This window comes from Hevea brasiliensis, chromosome 6 (genome assembly GCF_030052815.1).
Source record: "Hevea brasiliensis isolate MT/VB/25A 57/8 chromosome 6, ASM3005281v1, whole genome shotgun sequence".
Classification (NCBI taxonomy): domain Eukaryota; kingdom Viridiplantae; phylum Streptophyta; class Magnoliopsida; order Malpighiales; family Euphorbiaceae; genus Hevea; species Hevea brasiliensis.
This window is the reverse complement of record NC_079498.1, coordinates 107,276,340-107,299,199: the sequence shown is the minus strand read 5'-3', so window position 1 is coordinate 107,299,199 and position 22,860 is coordinate 107,276,340. Positions and strand designations below refer to the sequence as shown.

The 22,860-nt window shown below is 32.1% G+C and overlaps 4 protein-coding genes and 1 pseudogene across 4 annotated transcripts; 4 read left to right on the top strand and 1 right to left on the bottom strand.

The window, feature by feature from the left end:
• Nucleotides 1-3,833: 3,833 nt before the first annotated feature.
• On the top strand, nucleotides 3,834-5,547 carry LOC131181014 (GDSL esterase/lipase-like). The gene is made up of 4 exons (XM_058149327.1): nucleotides 3,834-4,083; nucleotides 4,257-4,368; nucleotides 4,461-4,674; nucleotides 4,797-5,547. Exons 1-4 carry the CDS (start codon nucleotides 3,834-3,836, stop codon nucleotides 5,295-5,297), a joined length of 1,077 nt encoding a protein of 358 aa, XP_058005310.1. The 3' UTR covers nucleotides 5,298-5,547.
• Nucleotides 5,548-9,017: 3,470 nt separating this feature from the next.
• Nucleotides 9,018-10,530, top strand: LOC131181013 (GDSL esterase/lipase 2-like). Its single transcript, XM_058149326.1, has 5 exons — nucleotides 9,018-9,285; nucleotides 9,380-9,498; nucleotides 9,634-9,864; nucleotides 9,953-10,202; nucleotides 10,284-10,530. The coding sequence occupies exons 1-5, from the start codon at nucleotides 9,033-9,035 to the stop codon at nucleotides 10,514-10,516; spliced, it is 1,086 nt and encodes a 361-aa protein (XP_058005309.1). The 5' UTR covers nucleotides 9,018-9,032; the 3' UTR covers nucleotides 10,517-10,530.
• Nucleotides 10,531-11,184: 654 nt separating this feature from the next.
• On the top strand, nucleotides 11,185-13,349 carry LOC131181012 (GDSL lipase-like). Its single transcript, XM_058149325.1, has 5 exons — nucleotides 11,185-11,511; nucleotides 11,588-11,709; nucleotides 12,279-12,503; nucleotides 12,675-12,930; nucleotides 13,009-13,349. The coding sequence occupies exons 1-5, from the start codon at nucleotides 11,262-11,264 to the stop codon at nucleotides 13,287-13,289; spliced, it is 1,134 nt and encodes a 377-aa protein (XP_058005308.1). The 5' UTR covers nucleotides 11,185-11,261; the 3' UTR covers nucleotides 13,290-13,349.
• Nucleotides 13,350-13,720: 371 nt separating this feature from the next.
• On the bottom strand, nucleotides 13,721-15,542 carry LOC131180912 (berberine bridge enzyme-like D-2). Its single transcript, XM_058149146.1, has one exon. The coding sequence runs from the start codon at nucleotides 15,378-15,380 to the stop codon at nucleotides 13,743-13,745; it is 1,638 nt and encodes a 545-aa protein (XP_058005129.1). The 5' UTR covers nucleotides 15,381-15,542; the 3' UTR covers nucleotides 13,721-13,742.
• A 1,816-nt stretch (nucleotides 15,543-17,358) lies between these two features.
• On the top strand, nucleotides 17,359-21,015 carry LOC131180716 (GDSL esterase/lipase 4-like; annotated as a pseudogene).
• Nucleotides 21,016-22,860: the final 1,845 nt, after the last annotated feature.

Sequence of the window (22,860 nt, the reverse complement as noted above, 5' to 3'; positions counted from 1 at the left end):
GTTAAAAATAATTTTTTTTTATCTCCAACACACTATTGAATGCAAATATCCACTTAATTAAAACACTTTAAGTATCGATTGGTATTGATAAATTTTTTAAAAAATTATGAACTCATTGTTTTAGTTAATTCTTTTTATGAAAATCAATAAATTTTTAAATATAGAAGTTATGATTTTAAAAAAATGATTTTATGATTTTAATTAATTATTTCATAATAATGCAATAAATTTAAGTAATTAAGTAGAAAATGGCCTCAGAAGAAAGAATGGCCACAAAAAATAAAATCAAAGCACTTTGAGTTTGAATTGATATTGATAATTTTTTTCAAAGGATGAACACATGTTTTTTTAGTTAATTGTTTTTATGAGAATTGATAATTTTTTTAAAATATGAAAATTACGAATTTTTTAAAAAATATATATTATATGATTTTAGTTAATCTCTTATAAATTTTTATAAAAGAAAATGAGAAGCAAAATAAATAATGGGACCACCTTTTATTTTCTCTTTAATTTGAAGAAAGTGAGAAGAAAATGAGCTATATTGCTATTTTATCCTTGTAAATGTTTATTTTACTTGTAAATAATTACTTGTAAATAAAGAGAGCAATTTCCTTTCACTTTTTCTTTTCAATTATTCAAACAATAAAAATAAAACAATGTTATTTTCTCTCCTAATTTTTCTTTTTATTTTCATTTCTTTCTTATAACTTTATCAAACTTAATGTAAGGTTCTCAATGTTTCATGAAAAAAGCGTTAAAAGAAGAAAATTTTATATAAATTTAAAATCTATATAAAATAAATATATGTAATTAATTATAGATCTTTAGTTACTGTTCATGGGTTTGAAAAACTCCAATCAAATTTGTTAGAGGAAAATTATTAAAAATCATTTTTTATGAAAATACTCATTTTAAAAATTTAAATTTATAGTCGATCTCTACTCTTATTTTATTACTAATATTATTTTTTTTATAAATAAAAAGTAATTTAAATTTATAGATGAAGGTGTTAAAAATAATTTTTTTTTTTATCTCCAACACACTATCGAATGCAAATATCCACTTAATTAAAACACTTTAAGTATCGATTGGTATTGATAAATTTTTTTAAAAATTATGAACTCATTGTTTTAGTTAATTCTTTTTATGAAAATCAATAAATTTTTAAATATAGAAGTTATGATTTTAAAAAAATGATTTTATGATTTTAATTAATTATTTCATAATAATGCAATAAATTTAAGTATTTAAGTAGAAAATGGTCTCAGAAGAAAGAATGGCCACAAAAAATAAAATCAAAGCACTCTGAGTTTGAATTGATATTGATAATTTTTTTCAAAGGATGAACACATGTTTTTTTAGTTAATTGTTTTTATGAGAATTGATAATTTTTTTAAAATATGAAAATTATGATTTTTTTTAAAAAAATATATATTATATGATTTTAGTTAATCTCTTATAAATTTTTATAAAAGAAAATGAGAAGCAAAATAAATAATGGGACCACATTTTATTTTCTCTTTAATTTGAAGAAAGTGAGAAGAAAATGAGCTATATTGCTATTTTATCCTTGTAAATGTTTATTTTACTTGTAAATAATTACTTGTAAATAAAGAGAGCAATTTCCTTTCACTTTTTCTTTTCAATTATTCAAACAATAAAAATAAAATAATGTTATTTTCTCTCCTCATTTTTCTTTTTATTTTCATTCCTTTCTTATAACTTTCTCAGACTTAATGTAAGGTTCTTAATGTTTCATGAAAAAAGCGTTAAAAGAATAAATTTTTATATAAATTTAAAATCTATATAAAATAAATATATGTAATTAATTATAGATCTTTAGTTACTTTTCATGGGTTTGAAAAACTCCAATCACATTTGTTAGAGGAAAATTATTAAAAATCATTTTTTATGAAAATACTCATTTTAAAAATTTAAATTTATAGTCGATCTCTACTTTTATTTCATTACTAATATTATTTTTTTTTATAAATAAAATGTAGTTTAAATTTATAGATGAAGGTGTTAAAAATAATTTTATATCTTCAACACACTGCTGAATATAAATATCCACTGAATTAAAATATTTTGAGTTTCAATTGGTATTGAAATTTTTTTTTAAAAGTTATGAACTCATTTTTTTTTAATTATTTTTATGAAAATCAATAATTTTTTAAAAGATGGAAGTTATGATTTTTTAAAAGAAATGATTTTGTGATTTTAATTAATTCTTTCATAATAAAGTAATAAATTTGAGTAATTAAGTAAAAAAATTGGCCTTAGAAGAAAAAAGCCATAAAAATAAAATTAAAACACTTTGAATTCTAATTGTTATTGATAATTTTTTTCAAAGTTATGAACTATTTTTTTGGTTAATTCTTTTTATGAAAATGATATTTTTTTAAGTACGGAAATTACAATATTTTTACAAAAAATATTTTTCAATTTTAATTAATTTCTTATAAAGTTTTTTTTGGATTATAGTTAAAAATATTTTTATATATTATAATAAAGCAATAAATTTTAATAATTAAGTAAAAAAATACATAAAAAATAAAATTAAAACACTTTGAGTTTCAATTCGCATTCATCAATTTTTTTAGAAGTTAAAATAAATGATTTTCTAATTTTAATTAATTCTTTTTTTATAAATTTTTATTTTTGATTACAATAGAAGAATTAATTAATTAGAAGTTAAATACATATTGTGCAAATAATTTTAAATTTTTTTTTATATCAAGCTCTCTCAAATTAAAATTTTTTATTCTTTAAATTTAGTAGACATTTATATACTTGTAATTTAAAGTAATTATGTCATTAATCTTAGTCACTAATGCAAAATTTCAGCCCTAAAAAATGAAGACAAGAAAAAGTGGAAGAATTAATTAAAATTCAAGATAGAAAAACCTACTAAATTAGAATTTAAAAAGTTCATATAAATTATAACTATTTTTTCTGTTATAGTAAAATTTTACATTCATATCTTGTCCGTAAATTTTATATTGAATAACATAAATGTTATATTTTTTTGTCCTTTTTTTCTCTATTCTGTATATATATAATGTTTTAATCCTAGAAATAGAGTCATTTGAACCAAGGTATGTTTATCCATGCTAGTGAATAATAATACTTGGGTATTATTGTTGTGTTAGGCAATTCAATCTTTATCTTTTACATAAACTAAAGTATACAAAAGCATATAGAATATATCATTAATATAACTTAAGAAATATCCAAATTATTGCTGTTTGCTGTGTTAATTTTTGTGTCTCTCAGCAATCTCCTTTTTACTTTTACGAGACACACCTGCACATGCCTTTTCATTTTTTTTTCTTTTCTAATCCTTTAAAAAATATGTGGACCCACATAAAGCCAACAATATTATTCTCTTTTGCATTAGTTTTTTTTTTTTATTTTTTATTTAACATTCATTATTTTAGGTTGGTGCTTGTTAATTTTTTTGTCTCTTTAAAGTTATTATTAATTTTCTGCTTATATAAACAAAATTTGTTAAAAAAAATGCATGAATCTCATTATATTTTAGATTTATGGTAAATATTATCGTCTGAAAATTAAAAAAAAAATAAAAAAATTTGTTTTAGTTATAAATCATTAATATCATTGTCTGAGTGAAACATGCATTGCTTAACAAAAGCATGCGATTAAACAAAATAAAATAAAATAATTGAAGCATTTGCATGGCCTAACCACCTACGTAGCTACTTGAAGCCTAGAACCATTAATCCATTATAAATTGGAATCGAAGATGGCCTAAGCCTAACCCAAGCACAAAAACATCAAACCTGCATAAGCTAAATTGATATTGTGCAATGACAAGTCTAGCTTATTTCTTCTTCATCCTGAGTTTATTTGTTGCCACCCTTCTCAACCCAGTTCGCTCCCACGTGGATGAATATTTATTCTTCTTTGGGGATGGACTGTATGAGGTGGGCAATACTACGAACATTACACGTCCTGATAAATATCTTCCCACTTATCATGCACCATATGGCACCAACTTCTTCAACCATTCTGCTACAGGAAGATATTCTGATGGCCGCATAATTCCTGATTTTATTGGTACATTTATATAATTAAAACTATATACTATTATACATATATGTATATATAAACAAATAGCTGTCCATTTACAATGATGAATCAAGATCAATGAAAAATTAGTTGACTTTTTTTTTTTCAATGGTAAAGTGGAGATATAGTGGTAAAATCTTGTATTTTTTGCTTGCACGCAGCTAAAACGGTGGGGTTACCTTTGATTCCTTCTTTCCATAGCAAGGATGATCCATATTTCACTAATGGTGCTAACTTTGCTTCAGAAGGTGCAACTGCTCAGGTAAGCATTTTGTCTACCTGAAATTGAATAAAGTTTTTTCGAATAAAGCGTATATTTTTTTACTGAAATTGAATGAAGGTATTTTTATTTATTTTCAGGTGAGCCTTACAGGCCAGGTTGAGCTTTTCAAGAAGGTGAAAGAGATATGGAGAGAGCATATACAAAATGATACTGAAGTCTGTAGGAGGTTGCAGAAGGCTGTTTACTTTATTTCCATCGGCGCTCAGGATTATATAAATTACGAATCCGCTAATAGGAGGATTTTGGATCCTACTCTAGAGGATAAAGTGGTTAATGACATATCTGACGCCATCAAGGTTTGATAGTACCTATTGTCGATAATATTTACGATGTAGCACTAGTTGACACAAGTTTTTTTTTTAAAAAATCATATATATACATACATGTAAATGTTGTTCTCTTGCTTGCTTGGGTGCAGAATTTGTATGATCTTGGCGCTTGGAGATTTGTAGTTCAGAATGTGGCAAAATTAGGTGACATCCCTTTTGCTCGTCAAATATTTGACGACAGAAGTCGGGAGGATCTATCAACAAGGGCACAAGCACACAATGGTATACTACCTGGAAAACTTAAGGTCATAAAAGACAATAATCCGAAATTCAATTATACAGTCTTTGATTACTATACTGCCGTCGAGAAATTGACTGATTACTTCATAGTGCACATTGCTTGCTGTGGCAATTCAACGTATCGTGGGCAAGCTTGTGGATCTTTGGATTATGAATTTTGTGTGTGTGGTAATAAGACTGCGTATTTGTTTTTTGTTGGTACCCATCACACTGATGCTGGCAATAAAGTACTAGCTAAATTTATGTGGAACAACAAATCAGGATTAGTATCACCTTATGGCGTTAAGGACTTCTTTCCATCAACTACTGCCATTGAGACCCTTTTTACCGAAGCTGCTGCATTAGGTTAATTGAAGGCATACTACAGATATCACGGCCCATAGTGTATATCATCTATATTTCTAATAAGGCATGTAATTCGCCATAGTGTTTGCCATCCCCACTATGGAGTCCCATGAATTGGCTTATGTTTCTGTATTTCTATGTACGTACGTGTGTGTTTTAGTAGTGAATGTATATATTCAGCAAATAAGCATATAGCATTCAAATCCAACAAGCTTTGTGAAATATGCTTTGTTTTGAATCTCTCTCTCTCTTTCTTGATGATGCCATGTAGTACTTATCACATAGAGATTAACTTTTTTTATGATTAATAACTATTATCTTTTATACTAAATATTTAATTTTCTTTTAAGTAATTATTACCTTAATTGTCATAATCTAATCAAATGATTCTTTTATTTAACAATTGATTACCAAAACTCAAGGCCTTAATAATTTAATTTATTATATTATTTTTAATTTATCAAAAATATAATTAATATTGTTTTTTCTTTAATACTGATGTATCTCATAGTATTTATATATTTTTTTCATAGATCATTTTTTTATTTTTACAATTTCTTAGCATGTTTTATCGAATGTTATACATTAAGATTGATGAATAGATCTGTACTATGTCTATTGAATAATATTTTATAGAATTAATTTAAGAGGGTTGATATTTTAATTTATAATGAGAAAATTAAATAAATTTGAAATTAAAATTTTATTATTTCTTAATTATTATAATCAAGAAAAAATATTTTATTTAAGATGTGATTAATGAATAATTAGTAAGATTATATATATATATATATATATATACATAATTTAATAAATTTTATTTGAATAAGGTGAGACTATTATAATGTGGTTAATTTTCATAATCATAAAAATTTCTTAATATCAAAATAGATTTGGTTTGATGAGAATATTAAATATATTTAATTAATATTTATTTTATTTTTTAAATTTTTATAATTTTTTTAATATTTCACTTTATTAAAAAAATTTAAGAATTATATATTTTAAAAATAATAAAAAAATTTTAAATTATATTATAAAAAGTGATATTATAAATATATTGCACTACGAAAGAAATATTTAGCTAGTTAATTAATAAAACAGGATATAACGTTGACATGCAATTCAAAAGTTAAATTAATTATGTAAATCAAGTGTGAAATAATTCAATTAATCATTTGATCAATCAAGAAAATAGCAAGTAATGTCATTTATTTTACTATAAAAATATATAATTATTAATTTATTTTATAACATATTAAAAATATAATTATTTTTTAAGTATATATAAAAATCAATATAATAATTATTATATTTATAATATTTTATATTTATTTATTATTTATTATAATTTTAAATAACTTATTGACAAAAAATTATTTTAAAAGCACAAAAATGTTATAATTAATAAATTTTTTAAAAAAATAATAATGATCTAAAGAAAAAATAAAATAAAATTAACTATATGAAATGATAAGAAATAACTTTAAAAATAGAGTTTATACAAATTATAGTCGATAATGAGTATCATATCAGTTATCTATTAGATATCAACTCTATTTTTAAAAATTTACAAAATACATTGATTCACCTATTAAATATGTATCAACACCTACTTAATTTATTAATGACATATAGACGTAAACTTGTAATTATTTGAGAAGAATGATGCAATATAACAGACAATTTTAATTAGCATGCTTTCAATAAGTTCTTTTGGGATATAGGCTATGACATGAACAGTGTAGTTACAATTGTGATCTGGTTTGTCTTTGAACTCTTGTATGGTTTCTTGAACATATGTATATATAACAATTGGAACTAAAGAGAATGAGACCATAACAGAGTGAAGCACTTAAAACCTGGTCAATTGATTGAGTTGCCATTTTCACTTGCGCGTTTTCAATTTCATTTTCAAGGGATATTGGGTTATTCGAAGCTGTGATTTTTTCCAAAGAGTTTTGAGAGCTAAATGGGCCTAAGCCTGTTTCTGGGTTTTACCGTAGGCTTGTATCTATTTCTATAAAATTTTTCAATATAACACACTTAGGATTCGGACTTACTATAATTTTAAATAGAATTCATTACAAATATATATTTGTAAATTAAATAATTAAATAGAATTCATAAACTTAAAATGCTTCTCTGAGATGTCTTCAACTATTATTATTTTTTCTTTTTAGCACTTATGCGTGCCATCCTGAGCTGTGTTTGTTTATATATTCTTACCACTTGCTAAGAATAAAAAGGAAATATATAAAGAGAGTGTGTTGTAAAAATGTTTTAATCCTTTTAATTGATTAGTAAATCAGGTAGAAGACTCATCAATTCATTAATCAATATCTATCAATAGAAGACTTTTAATCAATAATGCTAACAGTAATGCCAATGCTAGTTGTTTGTGTTTTGTTCTTAGAAAAGGGAAAATGCTTGCCTGGAATTCCTTGTCATTTCCTGTTTTTAGCTTAATTTTGATCTAATAAAAATTTCTTAGGGTTTCCAGGATATGAAATTATTCCTTTCCTTTTCCCTCAATTTACTTTCAATTTAGAGTTTTATGAAAAAACAAATAAATGAAAAGGGAATCGCACTAGGACTATAGGATGAGTGTGTGGGAAATTGACGATGGCATAACTAGCTAGGAGGGTCAATCTTAGTAATGACAGTAATCAGTACTACTAAATTGGATATAAATACATTATTTTCAGGGTAAATTACATCATCATCCTTATAATTATTTCATTTCGATAGTTGATTAACTTTAATTTATTAAAATAAAATTTTTTAATTTTATTTTTATTTCATAAAACGAATAACAAGTTTTTAGATTATTTTTTTAATTAACAATAAATTAATATTTAATTAAAATAAATTTATAAATTATTATTTGTTTATTATTTTTATATAAAAATTAAAATATAATAAGATATTATTTCAAAATTTATTATTATTATTTTTTAGGTAAATTTAATTAATAGTAAATAATATATATTCAATAATTTTATTAATAAAATTAGTTAAAATAAAATAATTGTATTGATAATAATTATTTATTAATTTAATCATAAAAGTAAGAAAGAAAAAAAAAAAAGAAGGAAGTAATGTTATAATTTTTAATATGAAAATTTGCTATTACATATTAATATATATATTTTTAAGTAAAACTAAAATTAAGAGATTTTATTTTAATAAATTTAAATCGAGTGACTGAAACAAATAATTATATAAATTAAAAGATGATTGTTATAATTTATTCTTATATTTTTCAAGTTTAGAATTATAAAATTTTAAATTTTAATCTAAAATAAATTAATTATATTAAAACTAAAAATAATATATAAGGTGTGGCTTACGTAAAACTTGAATTTATATAAAAATAAGTATAACAATTTTTAAATTAGGTCTTTATATTGGAATTTGTAAACTCAATAATACATTAATTATATTCATATTTTAATTGATTTTATATAAATATTTATCTAAAAACTATTAAATTTATTTTTATAAAATTAATTATATTTAATAATTCAAATTTTATTAAAATTTATAAAAGAAATGAAATTAATTAAGAATAATAAGGTTTTAAAATATCAAAAACCACAAAAGTTCCTTTTAGCAAACGAACAAACACTGCCTTCATCATCACCACAAAATCTCGTGTCGTATCTGCAAAAGGAACATTATAATAATAGGAAGTAAGTAGAATATTGAAATCATAACAGAGTGAAGCGATTTAAGACATGGCCGATTTAAGGTTCCATTTTCACTTGTGGGTTTTCTTTGCAAGTCTTCTCTTTCAAAATACCAGCAAAAGTCATGTATGGTCTGCAGAGAATCATGCTCCCTTATTCATATTTGGAGACTCTCTATTTGATGCTGGAAATAATAATAACAATCCTGAAAGTCCAGCTTGCTACTGGCCCTACGGGGAAACATTCTTCAAGCATCCTACTGGAAGAGCTTCTGACGGTCGAGTAATTCCAGATTTTATCGGTATGAAACTTCTATATTCTTCCCTTTCTCTTTTGCAAGTGTGTGTTATATATATGATTTCTGACCACAAAAAAAAAAAAATTATCCATTGCAGCTGAATATGCAAAGTTGCCATTCATTGCACCATATATTCAGATCACAGATCATCAATCGAGATATGGAGTGAACTTTGCATCAGGAGGAGCTGGTGTTCTGGATACTTTTCAAGAATTTGTACGTGATCTTCCTCTTCTCAATCATAATTTAAATGAATCAGATTCTACAAGTTGATATTTATTTGGTACTTCTTTTTATGGGGGTGGTCACACAGAGCAGTAAGTTGATTTAATTAATTTCCTTTGAATATAGACAGCAGACCTTAAAACACAGCTTATTAATTTCAAGTACGTGAAGAAACGACTAAGGAACAAACTCGGTGAATCAAAGACCAACGCCTTGTTGTCCAAAGCCATTTACTTATTTAGCATTGGAAACAACGACTATATGGGAGCTTTCAACACGAATTCCAGTATACTTCAACACTATTCCAGAGAAGAGTACGTAGGGATGGTTATCGGCAACCTGACGACTGTGCTAGAAGTATGTATGTATAGATATGAACACTAGTTATATAATAATTCCTTTGTTTTCTTCTCTTCCCAAGTTTATATATTGCTTGCTGCTTCAGGAAATATATAAGAATGGAGGAAGAAAATTTGGGTTTGTAAGCTTGGGGCGTTTGGGTTGTCTACCGCCTATGAGAGCAAAAACTTCATCAGGTGGCTGCTTGGAACAAGTTAATGTTCTGGTGAAACTGCACAATAAGGCATTTTCAAATGTGCTTATGAAGCTAGAGAAACAGCTACAAGGATTTAAATATTCAAATTTTGATTTCTACAAGTCATTAAGTAAAAGAATTAAGCACCCTTCACGATATGGTATTATCTATTTATATGCTTGTGACAGTTTAGTTTTCTGAGGCCAGAATTCTGATCTCTGCTCTGATTTGCATTGTGAAGGTTTCAAGGAAGCGAAATCAGCATGTTGCGGAACAGGGCCATACAGAGGAATCACAAGCTGTGGAGGTAAAGGAAAGATCAAAGAGTTTGAATTGTGCGATGATCCGAGTGAATATCTGTTCTTTGATAGTCATCCAACGGAGAAGGCCGATCATCAATTTGCGGAGCTTATGTGGAGTGGAAGTATTAATGTGACAAGGCCTTACAATCTTAAACAACTATTTCAACCCTAGGCCAAGTATAAATGATCCTCAATGCCAAGTGTTTTCATAAGTAGTTTATAATAAAGGAGAGGATGAACATGGAAAGGAAAAATAGGTGTAATTGTTTAAATCCTCAATCTCAATATCTAATTGGTATTACAATGTGAAATGGATCTTCAATGCTTCTTTTTCTTGTGCTGAATCACCCTTCATTAAAGAACTAATAGGAAAAGTTTTGGTGGATTCATTCTTCACTAAATTGATGGCCAAGGAGAATATAGGAAAGGTTTTGGGTGGGCTGGTCTATGCACATTATTCACAGTAAACCACCCAACTGGGTCCACTAATTCGTCATTTTTTGGAGAGGACTTCCAGACCTGGAGACACCCCAATACTACCGAAAAGTTTTATATATATGCAAAATTAATCACTTTTTAATTTTCCGAAAGATTAATCCTCTTGATGACTTTATATTTCTAGCATATATTTATTACCCATGATTTAATCAAGTCTTGAAAACGATACATCTACCTAAAAATCTACCAGTTGGCATTGTTACCCATAGAGGAACTGCAGAATAAAATGGGAAGAATAAGTTGAAAATTGAAATTCCTTTGCACCAACCATTCCACTTATCACATGTTTCAAAAATGTCAAAGTCAAAGTTAGGTTGGCTCTTATGCAAATGAGAGAGTATATATCCATGAAAATGGTCAGAAATGGGGGAATTCTCAGATAAAGAAGGACAAATTACCCTGCTCTTTCCAATCAGAACATGTCAAGCCCAAGGTTTCTCTTGGGATTCTTGTTGTTCATTGCCTGCCTTATCAATCTCATCTCAGTAAACTCTGATGGAAAGCATATTGCCCTGTTTGTATTTGGGGATTCTGTCTACGATCCAGGCAACAATAACTATCTGAATATGAGCATTCAAGATAAGGCAGTGTATTGGCCATATGGGGAGACGTTTTTCGGGTTCCCAACTGGGAGATTTTGTGATGGTCGCATCATCCCTGACTTCATTGGTAAAGATTGAGGGCATTTTAATTCTTTTCCATGATCTAGAAAAGGGAAACTAACAATTATCTTTTGTGGTTGCAGCCATGGATGCAAAGTTACCACTGTGGAAACCTTATCTAGAACCTGGTAGTCAGCAATTCACTAATGGAGCCAATTTTGCTGCTAGTGGTGCTGGTGTTCTTCCTGAGACTAATCCAGGATTGGTATGCATGTCATCCTTTCATGTCAATTGACTGAAATTTGGCGAAATTAAAATTTTTGGGATTGAACCAATGAGCTTTAGCACAATGGTACTTTAGTGGTCTTTAGGGTGATCTCTAGTTGGGGTTTCAATCAAAACCAAATTATAAAAAAAAAAAAAAAAAAAAAAATGGGGTTGACTTATAATATCCTTCCCGCAATCCCACCAGTAAACACAGGTATTTGCTACAGAATTTGCTGGTATAGTAGCTATAGTAATAGTTTCTAGATGCTACCACCAAGTACCAAGTTATTAAATTCTGGTGGCTAAAGACTTGGAATTTTCATATTGGCAATTGATCTAATGTAATTTAAGAGTTTTGTCTTTAATTTTCATACCTAAAATTTCATCTTTCTGATCTTTTCTTTTTCTTTGGGTATGCTTATCTTTCTAATCTTAATCTGTGAGAATTCGCAGAAAATTGAACTGAAAAGGATGCGGAGAATTCTAGTAGAAAAGAATTATTTCATTTTGAACTAAAAACAAGAAGGTGCTTAAAAGTTGACTGCAATATAAAATATTTGTTCCCAGATTAACCTTAGATTGCAACTAAGTTTCTTCAAAAAGGTGGCCTCACAGCTGAGGCAGGAGCTTGGTGAAGAAGAGGGAAAGAAGATGTTGATGGAAGCAGTGTATTTATTTAGCATTGGAGGCAATGACATTACTTACTTTGCTGGTAACTACCCCAATGCTACAGAATCAGAGCAAGAACAATTTCTACAAGTAGTGATTGACAATTTAACAGAAGTGATCAAGGTAATATCTTTAATTTTAAGCGTGATTCCTATACAAGTTGGAGAAATTATCCATTGTATTGGGAGAATTGTGGGTTTCTCTCAAATTAATACGCCTAATACTAATCACAATTTGTGCCATTTCCTTCAATTTTCCTTCTTGAATTGCTTCTTTACTACTGTATTATGTCAGGAAATATATGAAATGGGAGGAAGGAAACTTGCCTTCCAAAACGTAGGACCAATGGGTTGCCTACCACTCGCAAAACAAGTGAATGGAATCAGTGGCGATGAGTGTGTTGAAAGTCTCTCAGAGATGGCAAGACAACTTAACAATGCTTTGCTTAAGGCAGCTCAAGTGCTAGAGAACCAATTAGAGGGATTCAAATATTCAGTTTTTGATTATTACACTTCGCTTTATGATATTATTAAAAACCCTTCAAAATATGGTAAGTCATGGCCATATTTCCAATTCTATACACTGTTTGTGTGCAATTTCTCATCTTGTATCCATGGTTTGTACGTAGGTTTCCAGGTAGCAGATGTAGCATGTTGTGGTTATGGGTCGAACAATGCCAGTCATTGTGGAATAGAACCCTATTATGTGTGCAATAATCCAAGTGAATATGTATTTTTTGATGGTGCCCATCCTTGCGAAAGTGCCAACATCTTGTTCGCCGAGCTTCTGTGGAATGGTGAACCAGAAATTACAAAACCTTATAATATGAAACAATTATTTGAGCTTGATTCTGATTATCCTTCGGAAACTTTGCATTCCATAATGAATGGAGGCCAAATCAGGAGGTAGCTTAATTAATTTTCCTACACTTTAAGGGTGTAGAGAATAAAGAGATCTCGAATTTGAATCTTTATATTATCTTACATACGTTAAAAAATCACAAGTTTTAGATTAAAAAAAACTACTATATTCACTAATTATTAATTATTGCACGTAATATTGATCATGATTCAAAATATAAATGTGTATTTCAATATAAATATATATTTCATTTATTTTATAGGTAGGATTCAATATATATTTTATTTTAAATCTATAATATATCGAATTCAACTAGTATTTGATTATATATATATATATATATATATATATATATAGCAAATACACACATTTTTACACTCACATCATATGATGAAAATATTTTAAAATTTTTGACTGTATCTGAATCTAATATGGCTAAGAGATTTGGATTCCAGACATGTATTAAAATTTGTGCACAAGTGTGTATAATCTGTCTTCCTCTTAAACCATGGCTTTGGAGCATGCTGAGGACGACATTGGAGGAATACTTTGTTGATTTCTGAACACGTTATCTGGATCAATAATCGTCTTGGCTCTTACCAACCTATCAAAATTTTTCAAGAAGTACTTTTCACCCCAAACCTTAGCTACCTCAACTGCATCCCCAGATGGGACCCTCATTTTGAGCACCTCCATTACTCCAAGGTCAAAGTCCATGTAGTTGATGTAAGCAGCCCTTGGACCCCATGACACAAATGGTGTCATTGAATTATAAAATTCTCTTATCCAATCTATATACTCTTTGCTTTTGTTGTTATCCTTTTCTTTCCATTCCACCAGGTACTGAATTGTGAAGAGGTTACCATTTCTGTGAGGAAAGGCTATAGCTTCACTGCTTATATTGTGCATCATCCCACCATATGGGTCTAATATGACATACCCTCTAGGCTCCTTTTCAAGTATACCCAGGGCACCATTTATACCAGCTAAAGAAATTTCCCTCCTCACATAGTCTGATTTGGCCTTGAAGTAGTGCCTTCCTTGCAAATATCGGTTTTTCAAGTCGGGGACAGAGCTTCCTTCACTTAGGCCTGAGAAGAATAGAATGGACTCAATCCAGCTCATTTCTTTGCAATCTTCTTCTGCAATACCCAATTCAGGGAAGACTTTGTTCAGGATAGACACAGCTTCACTTCGTGGACCTAAAAAGAACCCTTTAAATGTAGCTGATATTCCAATAGTTTTTGTTTCAGGCAAACCAGCACCCAAAAAACATGACACGTAAAATTCACCATCCAATCTCGGTGCAACATATTGCCATTTGTTTACTAGCTTAGCGACGTGACTTTTTGTGCCAGGTCTGGAGACTATAAAACAAGTCACTGCTTCCGGCACCTTTAGCAACTTTATTTTCCAGGCGTAAACAATACCCCAAACACCTCCTCCACCACCTCTGATTGCCCAAAACACATCCTCTCCCATGGCTTTTCTGTCTAATAAGCGTCCTTTGGCATCAACAAGAAGTGCATCAACCACGTTATCAGCTGCAAGTCCATATTTTCTTGATAATAACCCAAACCCACCTCCCCCAATGTGGCCACCAACACCAACAGTTGGGCATGACCCAGCTGAGAACCCATGAACGCTGCTTGCCTCAGCAATCGCCCAATATGTCTCACCAAGAGTTGCACCCCCTTCTACAAATGCTACTTCAGCTTCCAAATCCACTGAAACCTTGTTCAGATTCATCATGTCTATAATTATAAAAGGACCTCCATCGCTGGCTACAGATGAAGTCCCTTCGTAGCTGTGCCCACCACATCTTACCCTAATTTCCAACAATCCTTCCCTACAACACGTTACAGTTTTCACTAGCTGGTCTACACTTTCTGGCAGAACGATGGCTAAAGGCTTAGGAATCATGGGTTCTGCAAAGCGAAGATTTTGAATGGAAAATTCAAGGAGATTAAAGTAAGCAGTGGAATCATTTTCCGTGCTAGGAAATACAGTGAAGTTGGCTATGTGATTATGAGCTAAGCAAGAAGTTAACTGGTCTGCAAAAGCACATAGAGAAGGGGCAAGAAGAAAATAAAAAAAGATGAATAGAGAAGATGGGTCTGTAGTAAGGAAGCCAACCATGGTTCTTAATTTTATTGGAGAGTTTGAGAAGATTGGAAAGGAGAAGAAACAGGTTATATTGAACGAAGGAGAATCGTGTGAATCATAGAAGACAAAAAGATGGAGAAATGAAGATTGCAGAGAACATAGCCGGCCATTCTTTTAATATTTGCTAGTTTAGCGAAGTGGAACTCCTTTATAATTTTCCTTCCTGTTTCTGAAAAAAGAGGTTAAGTCCAAAAACTAAACTACAGAACGATTGAAAGACCTTAGTATTATGAAAACGCCATGTGAGAACACCATTCGAAACATAACATTGTTGCGTAATTTCTATATTCAATTTGCAAAAAATTAGCTTTATTAGTACACATGATTTAATATCAATTATTCACCAACTCCTATCCATAATGCCATTTAAGCATTTTAATGCTACCCAACAACTACTAATTAATATTATTTAATGGCAATTTAAAGGTGACAAGAGTCGTAGAACAGCTTACATATATGTGATCAGCATATAAAGAGCTACATAAGGAAGGCAGTAGAGATGTATAGAACCTGCCAAACACTAAAATCCAAGGCCTGCAATCTGCATGCCTATGATCAATTATTATCTGTTCTTATTCATGGCAATAGAGGACTTTTTATTATTTGTTCATCCATACGAATTATATATGCAGCGATACAAGTGAGTATATATTATTGAATATGAAATTCGCTAGCCGGGTTATAAGCCGGAAGGTAAGACCAAATGCTAGCTACCATGCGCATGCATGACCTATATTTTGTTGTTTTTTATGGCAGAAAATCAATTAATATATGAAATGGGAGGTGGAAAAATGAAAATTAATCCCTTAATGTAAATTCAATCTTATATAATGACAAATTTAGTAATTCTTAAATTTAATATTTGTAAAAATCAATTAAGTGCGTACATAACTAAATCGGTTTGAATATACAAATCTTTACATAAGTATTGAATATAAAAGTTATTATATATTCATTTCTGTATAAAGTCAAGTTTAGAATAATTGTACTAATAGAAATTAATAAAGTTTAAAAATTTTGAATTCTGAAGTACGATTACGATTGGTGATGAGATGAATGTGTGTTAAAAGAACCCTCTGATGCAATAATGCTGCTCAGGTGTTAGAATTTAGAAAGTACAGATAGAGAAATTATAGAATTTGTTTATTTTTTTAAAAAATACATATATGGTTTTAAAACCTTGACTGTAAAAGATCGGTCTGTCCTCTAAATAATTTAAATATAAAGATAATTATTATTTTTTCGTGATTTAAATTTTAGATATATATTTATATATTTAAATTGTGATTAGATCTAAAAGTTTCGTATTACGATTTATTGAAATAAAAAATGAAGTTGGGTAATGAATTGTTTCTCTCTCGATATGGATCAATATAAATATTATAATATTTTATAATATTATGTTTTTTATGACAGATTTGTGAGATATTCGAAAACAGTTAAAATTTAAGAGTTTTAAGTAATTGTTGGGTTAGAATTTTTTTTTTTTTTTTATCATAGTTAAATTTTTTCTCTCTTGTCTGAAGATATAAATCTTACGGTCTATTCTGTATTTTTTTTTTCTCCTTTTTATATTATGTAATTATACAATTATATGTGTGCGTTAAATTTATTTATTTTTAAAACATAATTTAAATATAAATACTTCTGGTAAATTCAGGCTGCATTTTAGTTAATAGTATCTATATGTGAAATATTTTTAGTTCATATAACTAAGCAATTAATCAATGCATAACTTTTCCTCAAAGAAGACCCATGATTGTTGATTTCACATAGCAGCCTTGCTTGTTCAAAATGAAATTAACCTACTGAAGGAGAGCTTATGCCGCATTTTAGGAGTAATGGAATGTAAAGAAACAGAATCTTCAAAAGGGGAAAGAAAATGAACCATTGTAATCCAATGTTATTTTCTTATTCTTTGATTGCCCTTTCCTTTCCAGAAACAACAAGAATGCAGCTAGAGTATTTTAAGACATTGAAAAAGACATCGAAGCAGCAACTAGATGATGCAGAAGCAGAGAGGGTCCTAAGGGGGGCTCTTTACCTTTTTTAGCGTTGGAGGCAATGATTACCTCAGCTTTTATACATCAAACCCTAAGGCCAGTTAATCCCATCAACGAGCATATGTAGAAATGGTGATTGGCAACTTGACATTGGTGCTCAAAGTAAGAACATCTTGTTCACAGCTATGTCAAAACTTTCTACAGAGATGAACAATTTGCGATTGTTCCATGTTTTCTTTATCTTATTTTTTGTTCTCCTTTTGCAGGAATTTTATAGCTTATGACCAAGAAAGATTGCACTTCAAAATGTAGGCCTTTTATCTACCAAAAAAAAAAAAATGTAGGCCTTTGGGTTGGGTTCCAGTAATGGAAGCAATGAATCCTGAATTAGGCAGCGGCTGCATTGAAGGACCCTTAACATTAGCAAGATCACTCTCAAGAAATTAGAAAGCCAATTACAAGGATTCAAATATGCAATCTTTGATTACTACAATTCACTTGGGGATAGAGTGAATAATCCCTCAAAATGTGGTTGGTTGAGGACAAATATTCACTACTATTATTGTTATTATTTAACCAAAGGTTTTATATGCAGAGTCTGTACTGTGTTAATTTCTTGCGAAATCTTCATGTAGGATTCAGGGAGGGGAGGTTGCCTGTTGTGGCAGTGGAACATACAGAGAAAGCGGATGCAAAGGAAGAAATGGGAAAGAAGCATATGAATTATGCAGAAAACCAAGTGAGTATATTTGTTTTGATGGTGCTCATACTACTAAACTGGCCAACTGCCAATTAGCTGAGCTACTATGGAGGGTGTTAGAAGAAAGAATACAAGTAATGAAGGAAAGGATTGTGTATTTGTCTATATCTTATTTACAGAGATATTACATCTATTTATACATGAGAATATGAGCTAATTTAGACAAGAATAATAATTGTTGTAATTATGCTACACAAATCTCCTATAATCATGTTAATTGCTGTAATTATGCTACAAAAATCTCCTATAATCATGCTAATTGCTGTAATTATGCTAACACTCCCCCCCCCCCCCCCTCAAACTCAAGGTGGTAGCACAGGTGCCAACTTGAGTTTGCTTAAGAGATCCTGAAAGCGAGCGGGATAATGCGTTTTAGTGAATATATCAGCAGTTTGGCTGATAGAGGAGACAGGAATCAAACATATGGTGCCATGAGCAACATGATGACGTGCAAAATGACAATCAATTTCGATGTGTTTGGTACGCTCATGAAATACATCATTATGAGAAATCTGTATGGCACTTTTATTATCGCAATAAAGCATTGTGGCAGAAGAATGAGTGACACAAAAATCAGTTAATAACCACCGTAACCAAAGTAATTCAGATGTAGCATCAGCAAGAGCACGATATTCAGATTCTGTGCTAAAACGTGCAACAACAGTTTGCTTTTTGCTACGCCAAGAGATAAGAGAATTACCCAAGAAGAAACAATAACTGGATTGTAGAGCGACGATCCGCCGATCACCACCCCAATCAAGATCGTGAGTAGCGGATAATACTAGGGAGGAGGTAGTGGAAAAGTGCAAACCATGAAAAAGAGTGCCTTTGATATAACGAAGGATTCGAAGTATTGCAGAGAAATGAGTTGAGCGAGGAGCAGACATAAACTGGCTGACCAGATAAACAGCATATGAAATATCAGGTCGAGTAACTGTGAGATAAACAAGACTCCCGACAAGCTGTTGATATAAAGTAGGATCATCAAGAGGAGTGCCATCAAGAGGTGTAAGTTTGCAATTGAGCTCCAATGGGGTTGATACTGTTTTGCTATCAGTGATGCTTGCTCAAGAAAGTAAGTCGGATGCATACTTGGCTTGAGATAGATAATAGCCATCAGAATTTTGAGAAACTTCAAGACCCAAAAAATAGCAGAGAGAACCCAGGTCTTTCATTTCAAAATGCTGATTGAGATAATGTTGTAACTCTGAAATACCAGATGAATCATCTCCTGTTATTATCATATCATCAACATAAAGCAACAGAAGAACAATACCACTATCAGTTCGGCGAGTGAATAATGCAGAATCATGTGGACTAGAGAGAAAACCAAGTTGAGCAAGAGTGGAACTAAATTTGGCAAACCAGGCCCTCGGAGCTTGTTTTAATCCATATAAGGCTTGCCGAAGTTTGCAAACATTATGAGGAGAATGATAACTAGGAGGAGGATGCATATAAACCTCTTCTGTTAAATCACCATTAAGAAAAGCATTTTTGACATCCATCTGGAAAAGTTTCCATTTACGAACTGCAGCAATAGCTAAGAGACTACGAATAGATGTTAATCGGGCCACTGGAGCAAAAGTTTCTTCATAGTCGATACCATACTCTTGAGTGTACCCTTTGGCTACTAAGCGAGCTTTGTAGAGTTCAATAGTTCCATCAGAACGGGTCTTGATTTTGTAAATCCATTTGCAACCAATAGGGGTCTTGTTTGGTGGAAGATCAACTAAATCCCAAGTATGAGTTTTCTCCAAAGTTTGAAGTTCGTCAGTCATAGCTTGCTGCCAAAGAGGGTCAATACTTGCCTCACGATAAGAACGAGGCTCATGAAGGGTTGCAATAGTAGAGTAACAGTGAAAATCAGAAAGATAATGAGGAGTTTCTCTTACACAGGTAGAACGACGAAGAGTAGTGCTAGGAGGAGATGCAAGTGCAGATACTGGATCAACAACTGGTGCAGATTCAACAGGGGCAGGTGTAGTTGGGCTAATATTGAGCACATCACAATCACCTGGATCAGGACTTGGAAACAGCTCTTTGGAGGAGTCAGTGAAAAATAGAGAGTCAGTATTGATAGAGTGATGAAATTTGGAAAGAGAAGAGAACATAGTATTGTCCTAAAAGGTAACATGACGAGTGTCGATACCATATTTTGGCCGATCCCTGGAATCAATAAACTTTGAAACCGATCCCCAGCACCAAGTCTCTCTTTGCCAGCTAATCACACTTCCGATCTCTCTTTAAAAGGAATCGAACCAGTACTAAGTCTCCATATCATTTAAATCCTATCCGATCTCTCAAATCAATTACCAAGTTTTTGGCCAGTCAATCACATTTCCGATCTCTCTTGTCAAACGAAATTGAACCAACATTAGGTCTTCATAAATATTATAGATAGTTGTTCAATAAAGTTAAGGTTTTATTCCGGCTTAATGATGCTTCCGATCTTAAGTGTTCAGATCAGGTTTCCAGTTTTAATAATCTTAAGTCCCGTTCAGTGTTTGTTCTCGGTTTAGGCCGATCTCATGTTTACAAAGTTTTACCGATCTCTCATACATAGGTTAATAATTGCTTTCAAGTTGTTCTAATATGTTCAGACAATCAGGCGCTCATGCAACTTAGATACTTTCCGATCTCATCCAGTCATTGAACTAAAAAAGAACTTCATTTCATATCAAATTAAAAATTTATACAAGTCATTCGGCTGGAGGATCACCCCCAGCCTGTTCTACATTTTGTTCACCTCCTCTCTCACCTTCAGCCTCCTCCTCGCTATCCTTTTCGTCTTGCGGAGCCAGGTCTACCATCCAGGAAAAGTCCTCTTTGGGATAACGCTTCTTGAGTTCGGCCAGAAGGTCCCCATGGGCGTTCACATAAGCACCGGCCTCCCTTGTCACTGCCTCTTCTTCTTTTGCTTTGAGTTCGTCAGTGAGGTGAGCGACATCAGCGGTTCGGAGCGCCCGAACCTCTTCAAGAACATGAGCTTGCTCGGCCAGTTTATCCTCGTAGAATTTCATCCGCCCCTCAATTTCAGCTATATAGTTTTGGCCGGATGAAAGTTGGGATCGGAGGGAAGCTGCTTCATGACCCACCTTCTCGACCTCCTGCCTCAAACGGTGAGCCTTCTCCTGGACAATGTGTTGGTTCACCAAACTCTCCACGCTCAGGCTCATAGTCCGGGTCAGGATATCATCGAGACTGTTCGGGGACAGCCTATCCCGATCCTCCTGAAGGCAGATGGAAGCCCCCAAGACCTTAGCCAAGCCCGGATTCTCTCGAACCGTGCGGTTCTTCTCCAGCGAGTGGATTAGAACTTGAGCGCCTCGGGAAAGGGTCCTCACGGGAGGTTGGGAAGGACCCGCTTCCGCACTTGAGGCGACAGTTGGAGGTGGCAGCTCTTTATGTCGCGGAGGAGACCAAACCACTTCTACTTCAGGGATCGGCAGTCCCGAGGGTCGGGACGAGCCTCCCTGTGTCTCCCCTGGATCGTGCCTTGGCGTTTGAGAGGCCTCGGCCCGCTTCATCTCCCGTACCTTTCTGGAGACCTCTCTCTTACGCTTTCGGCTCTCCTTGGAAGCCTCGCCGCTCGCCATGCCTGCACAAAGAAAAAGTTAGTGAGTTCGCTAAGGGCTCAGAGATCAGAGATATAGAAAGTACCGAAGCTGAGGTCAGAGAGCTGAAGCCCGCGTTCTTCGCCGGTAATCAGCTTCATTGTCCAATGATGCAGTTCGGCCGTCACCGCATCTAAACAGGAGAACTTCTGAGTGGCCGCCTGATCTTTCAGCTCCATCACCATTATGCCCTCTTCCCTATTCAGGGTGATGCGCTTCGGAAGTAATGGGCCCTGATGCAGCCAGCTACGCGAGAATCCTTCAAAGCCGTTCGGAATCTTGCTCCTCAGGATAAAGAAGCGATTTTTCCAATTCTTCAGGGAGGAAGGCAGGTCGGTAAAGAGCCCGCAATGCGGCTTCGCCTGAAAGAACCAATACTCGTCGTCCTTTCGGCAAGTTAACCTATGCAGCTCGGCGAACACCTTCGCTGTTGGACGGGGTCTCTTAGCTCGGCAGAGGCCTCTAAAGGCTACTAGGATCCGCCATGAGTTCGGGTGTACTTGGGCTATGCAGACTTGGTGAAATTTCAGAACTTCCTTGAAGAAGTCATCAAGAAGGAACCGCAGCCCGGCTTTTAATTGCTCTTCGTATACCATAATCATATCGTTTTTTTCAAAGAAATGATCGGCTCGGAGATCTCCTTGACACCTTATAAGCTCATACGAATCGGCCCGAAGGTTATATTCTTGGGTGAATGACTGCAGATCAGTTTCTTGAAGGATTGACGGTAGCTCATCCACGGGAAGGTTTTCTCTCCCTGAAGAATGCGTTCGTCTTGAGGGTCCTGCTTGACCACTGGCTGGAACGGAGGATGTAGGAGGTTCAGATCGCCCACTCGGTCCGACCACTTCAACTTCATCTGATGACCACGAGACGTGAACGGAAGGGGGGCTCGCCGCTCTCTGACCCTCGGCGCCGCTCATTTTCAAAGAAAAGGGAAAATTTAAACTAAAAGAAAGATCAAAGTCCTTACAGGAGTGTGATTGGTGTCGGAAGAACTTGAAAAACGAGAGGATTTTGGAATCACTCGCGAGAGGCTGAAAATGACATAAGGGAGCAACCGGTTGACCCATCCC

Coding starts and splice junctions, on each gene's coding strand:
- LOC131181014 (XM_058149327.1), top strand. CDS start 3,834: ATGACAAGTCTAGCTTATTTCTTCTTCATCCTGAGTTTATTTGTTGCC. Junction 4,369..4,460: donor ACTGCTCAGGTAAGCATTTT/GTCTACCTGAAA, acceptor TTTTCAGGTGAG/CCTTACAGGCCAGGTTGAGC. Junction 4,675..4,796: donor ACATATCTGACGCCATCAAG/GTTTGATAGTAC, acceptor GCTTGGGTGCAG/AATTTGTATGATCTTGGCGC.
- LOC131181013 (XM_058149326.1), top strand. CDS start 9,033: ATGGCCGATTTAAGGTTCCATTTTCACTTGTGGGTTTTCTTTGCAAGT. Junction 9,499..9,633: donor TGGATACTTTTCAAGAATTT/GTACGTGATCTT, acceptor CTTTGAATATAG/ACAGCAGACCTTAAAACACA. Junction 9,865..9,952: donor ACCTGACGACTGTGCTAGAA/GTATGTATGTAT, acceptor TTGCTGCTTCAG/GAAATATATAAGAATGGAGG.
- LOC131181012 (XM_058149325.1), top strand. CDS start 11,262: ATGTCAAGCCCAAGGTTTCTCTTGGGATTCTTGTTGTTCATTGCCTGC. Junction 11,710..12,278: donor CTGAGACTAATCCAGGATTG/GTATGCATGTCA, acceptor ATTTGTTCCCAG/ATTAACCTTAGATTGCAACT. Junction 12,931..13,008: donor TAAAAACCCTTCAAAATATG/GTAAGTCATGGC, acceptor GTTTGTACGTAG/GTTTCCAGGTAGCAGATGTA.
- LOC131180912 (XM_058149146.1), bottom strand. CDS start 15,380: ATGGTTGGCTTCCTTACTACAGACCCATCTTCTCTATTCATCTTTTTT.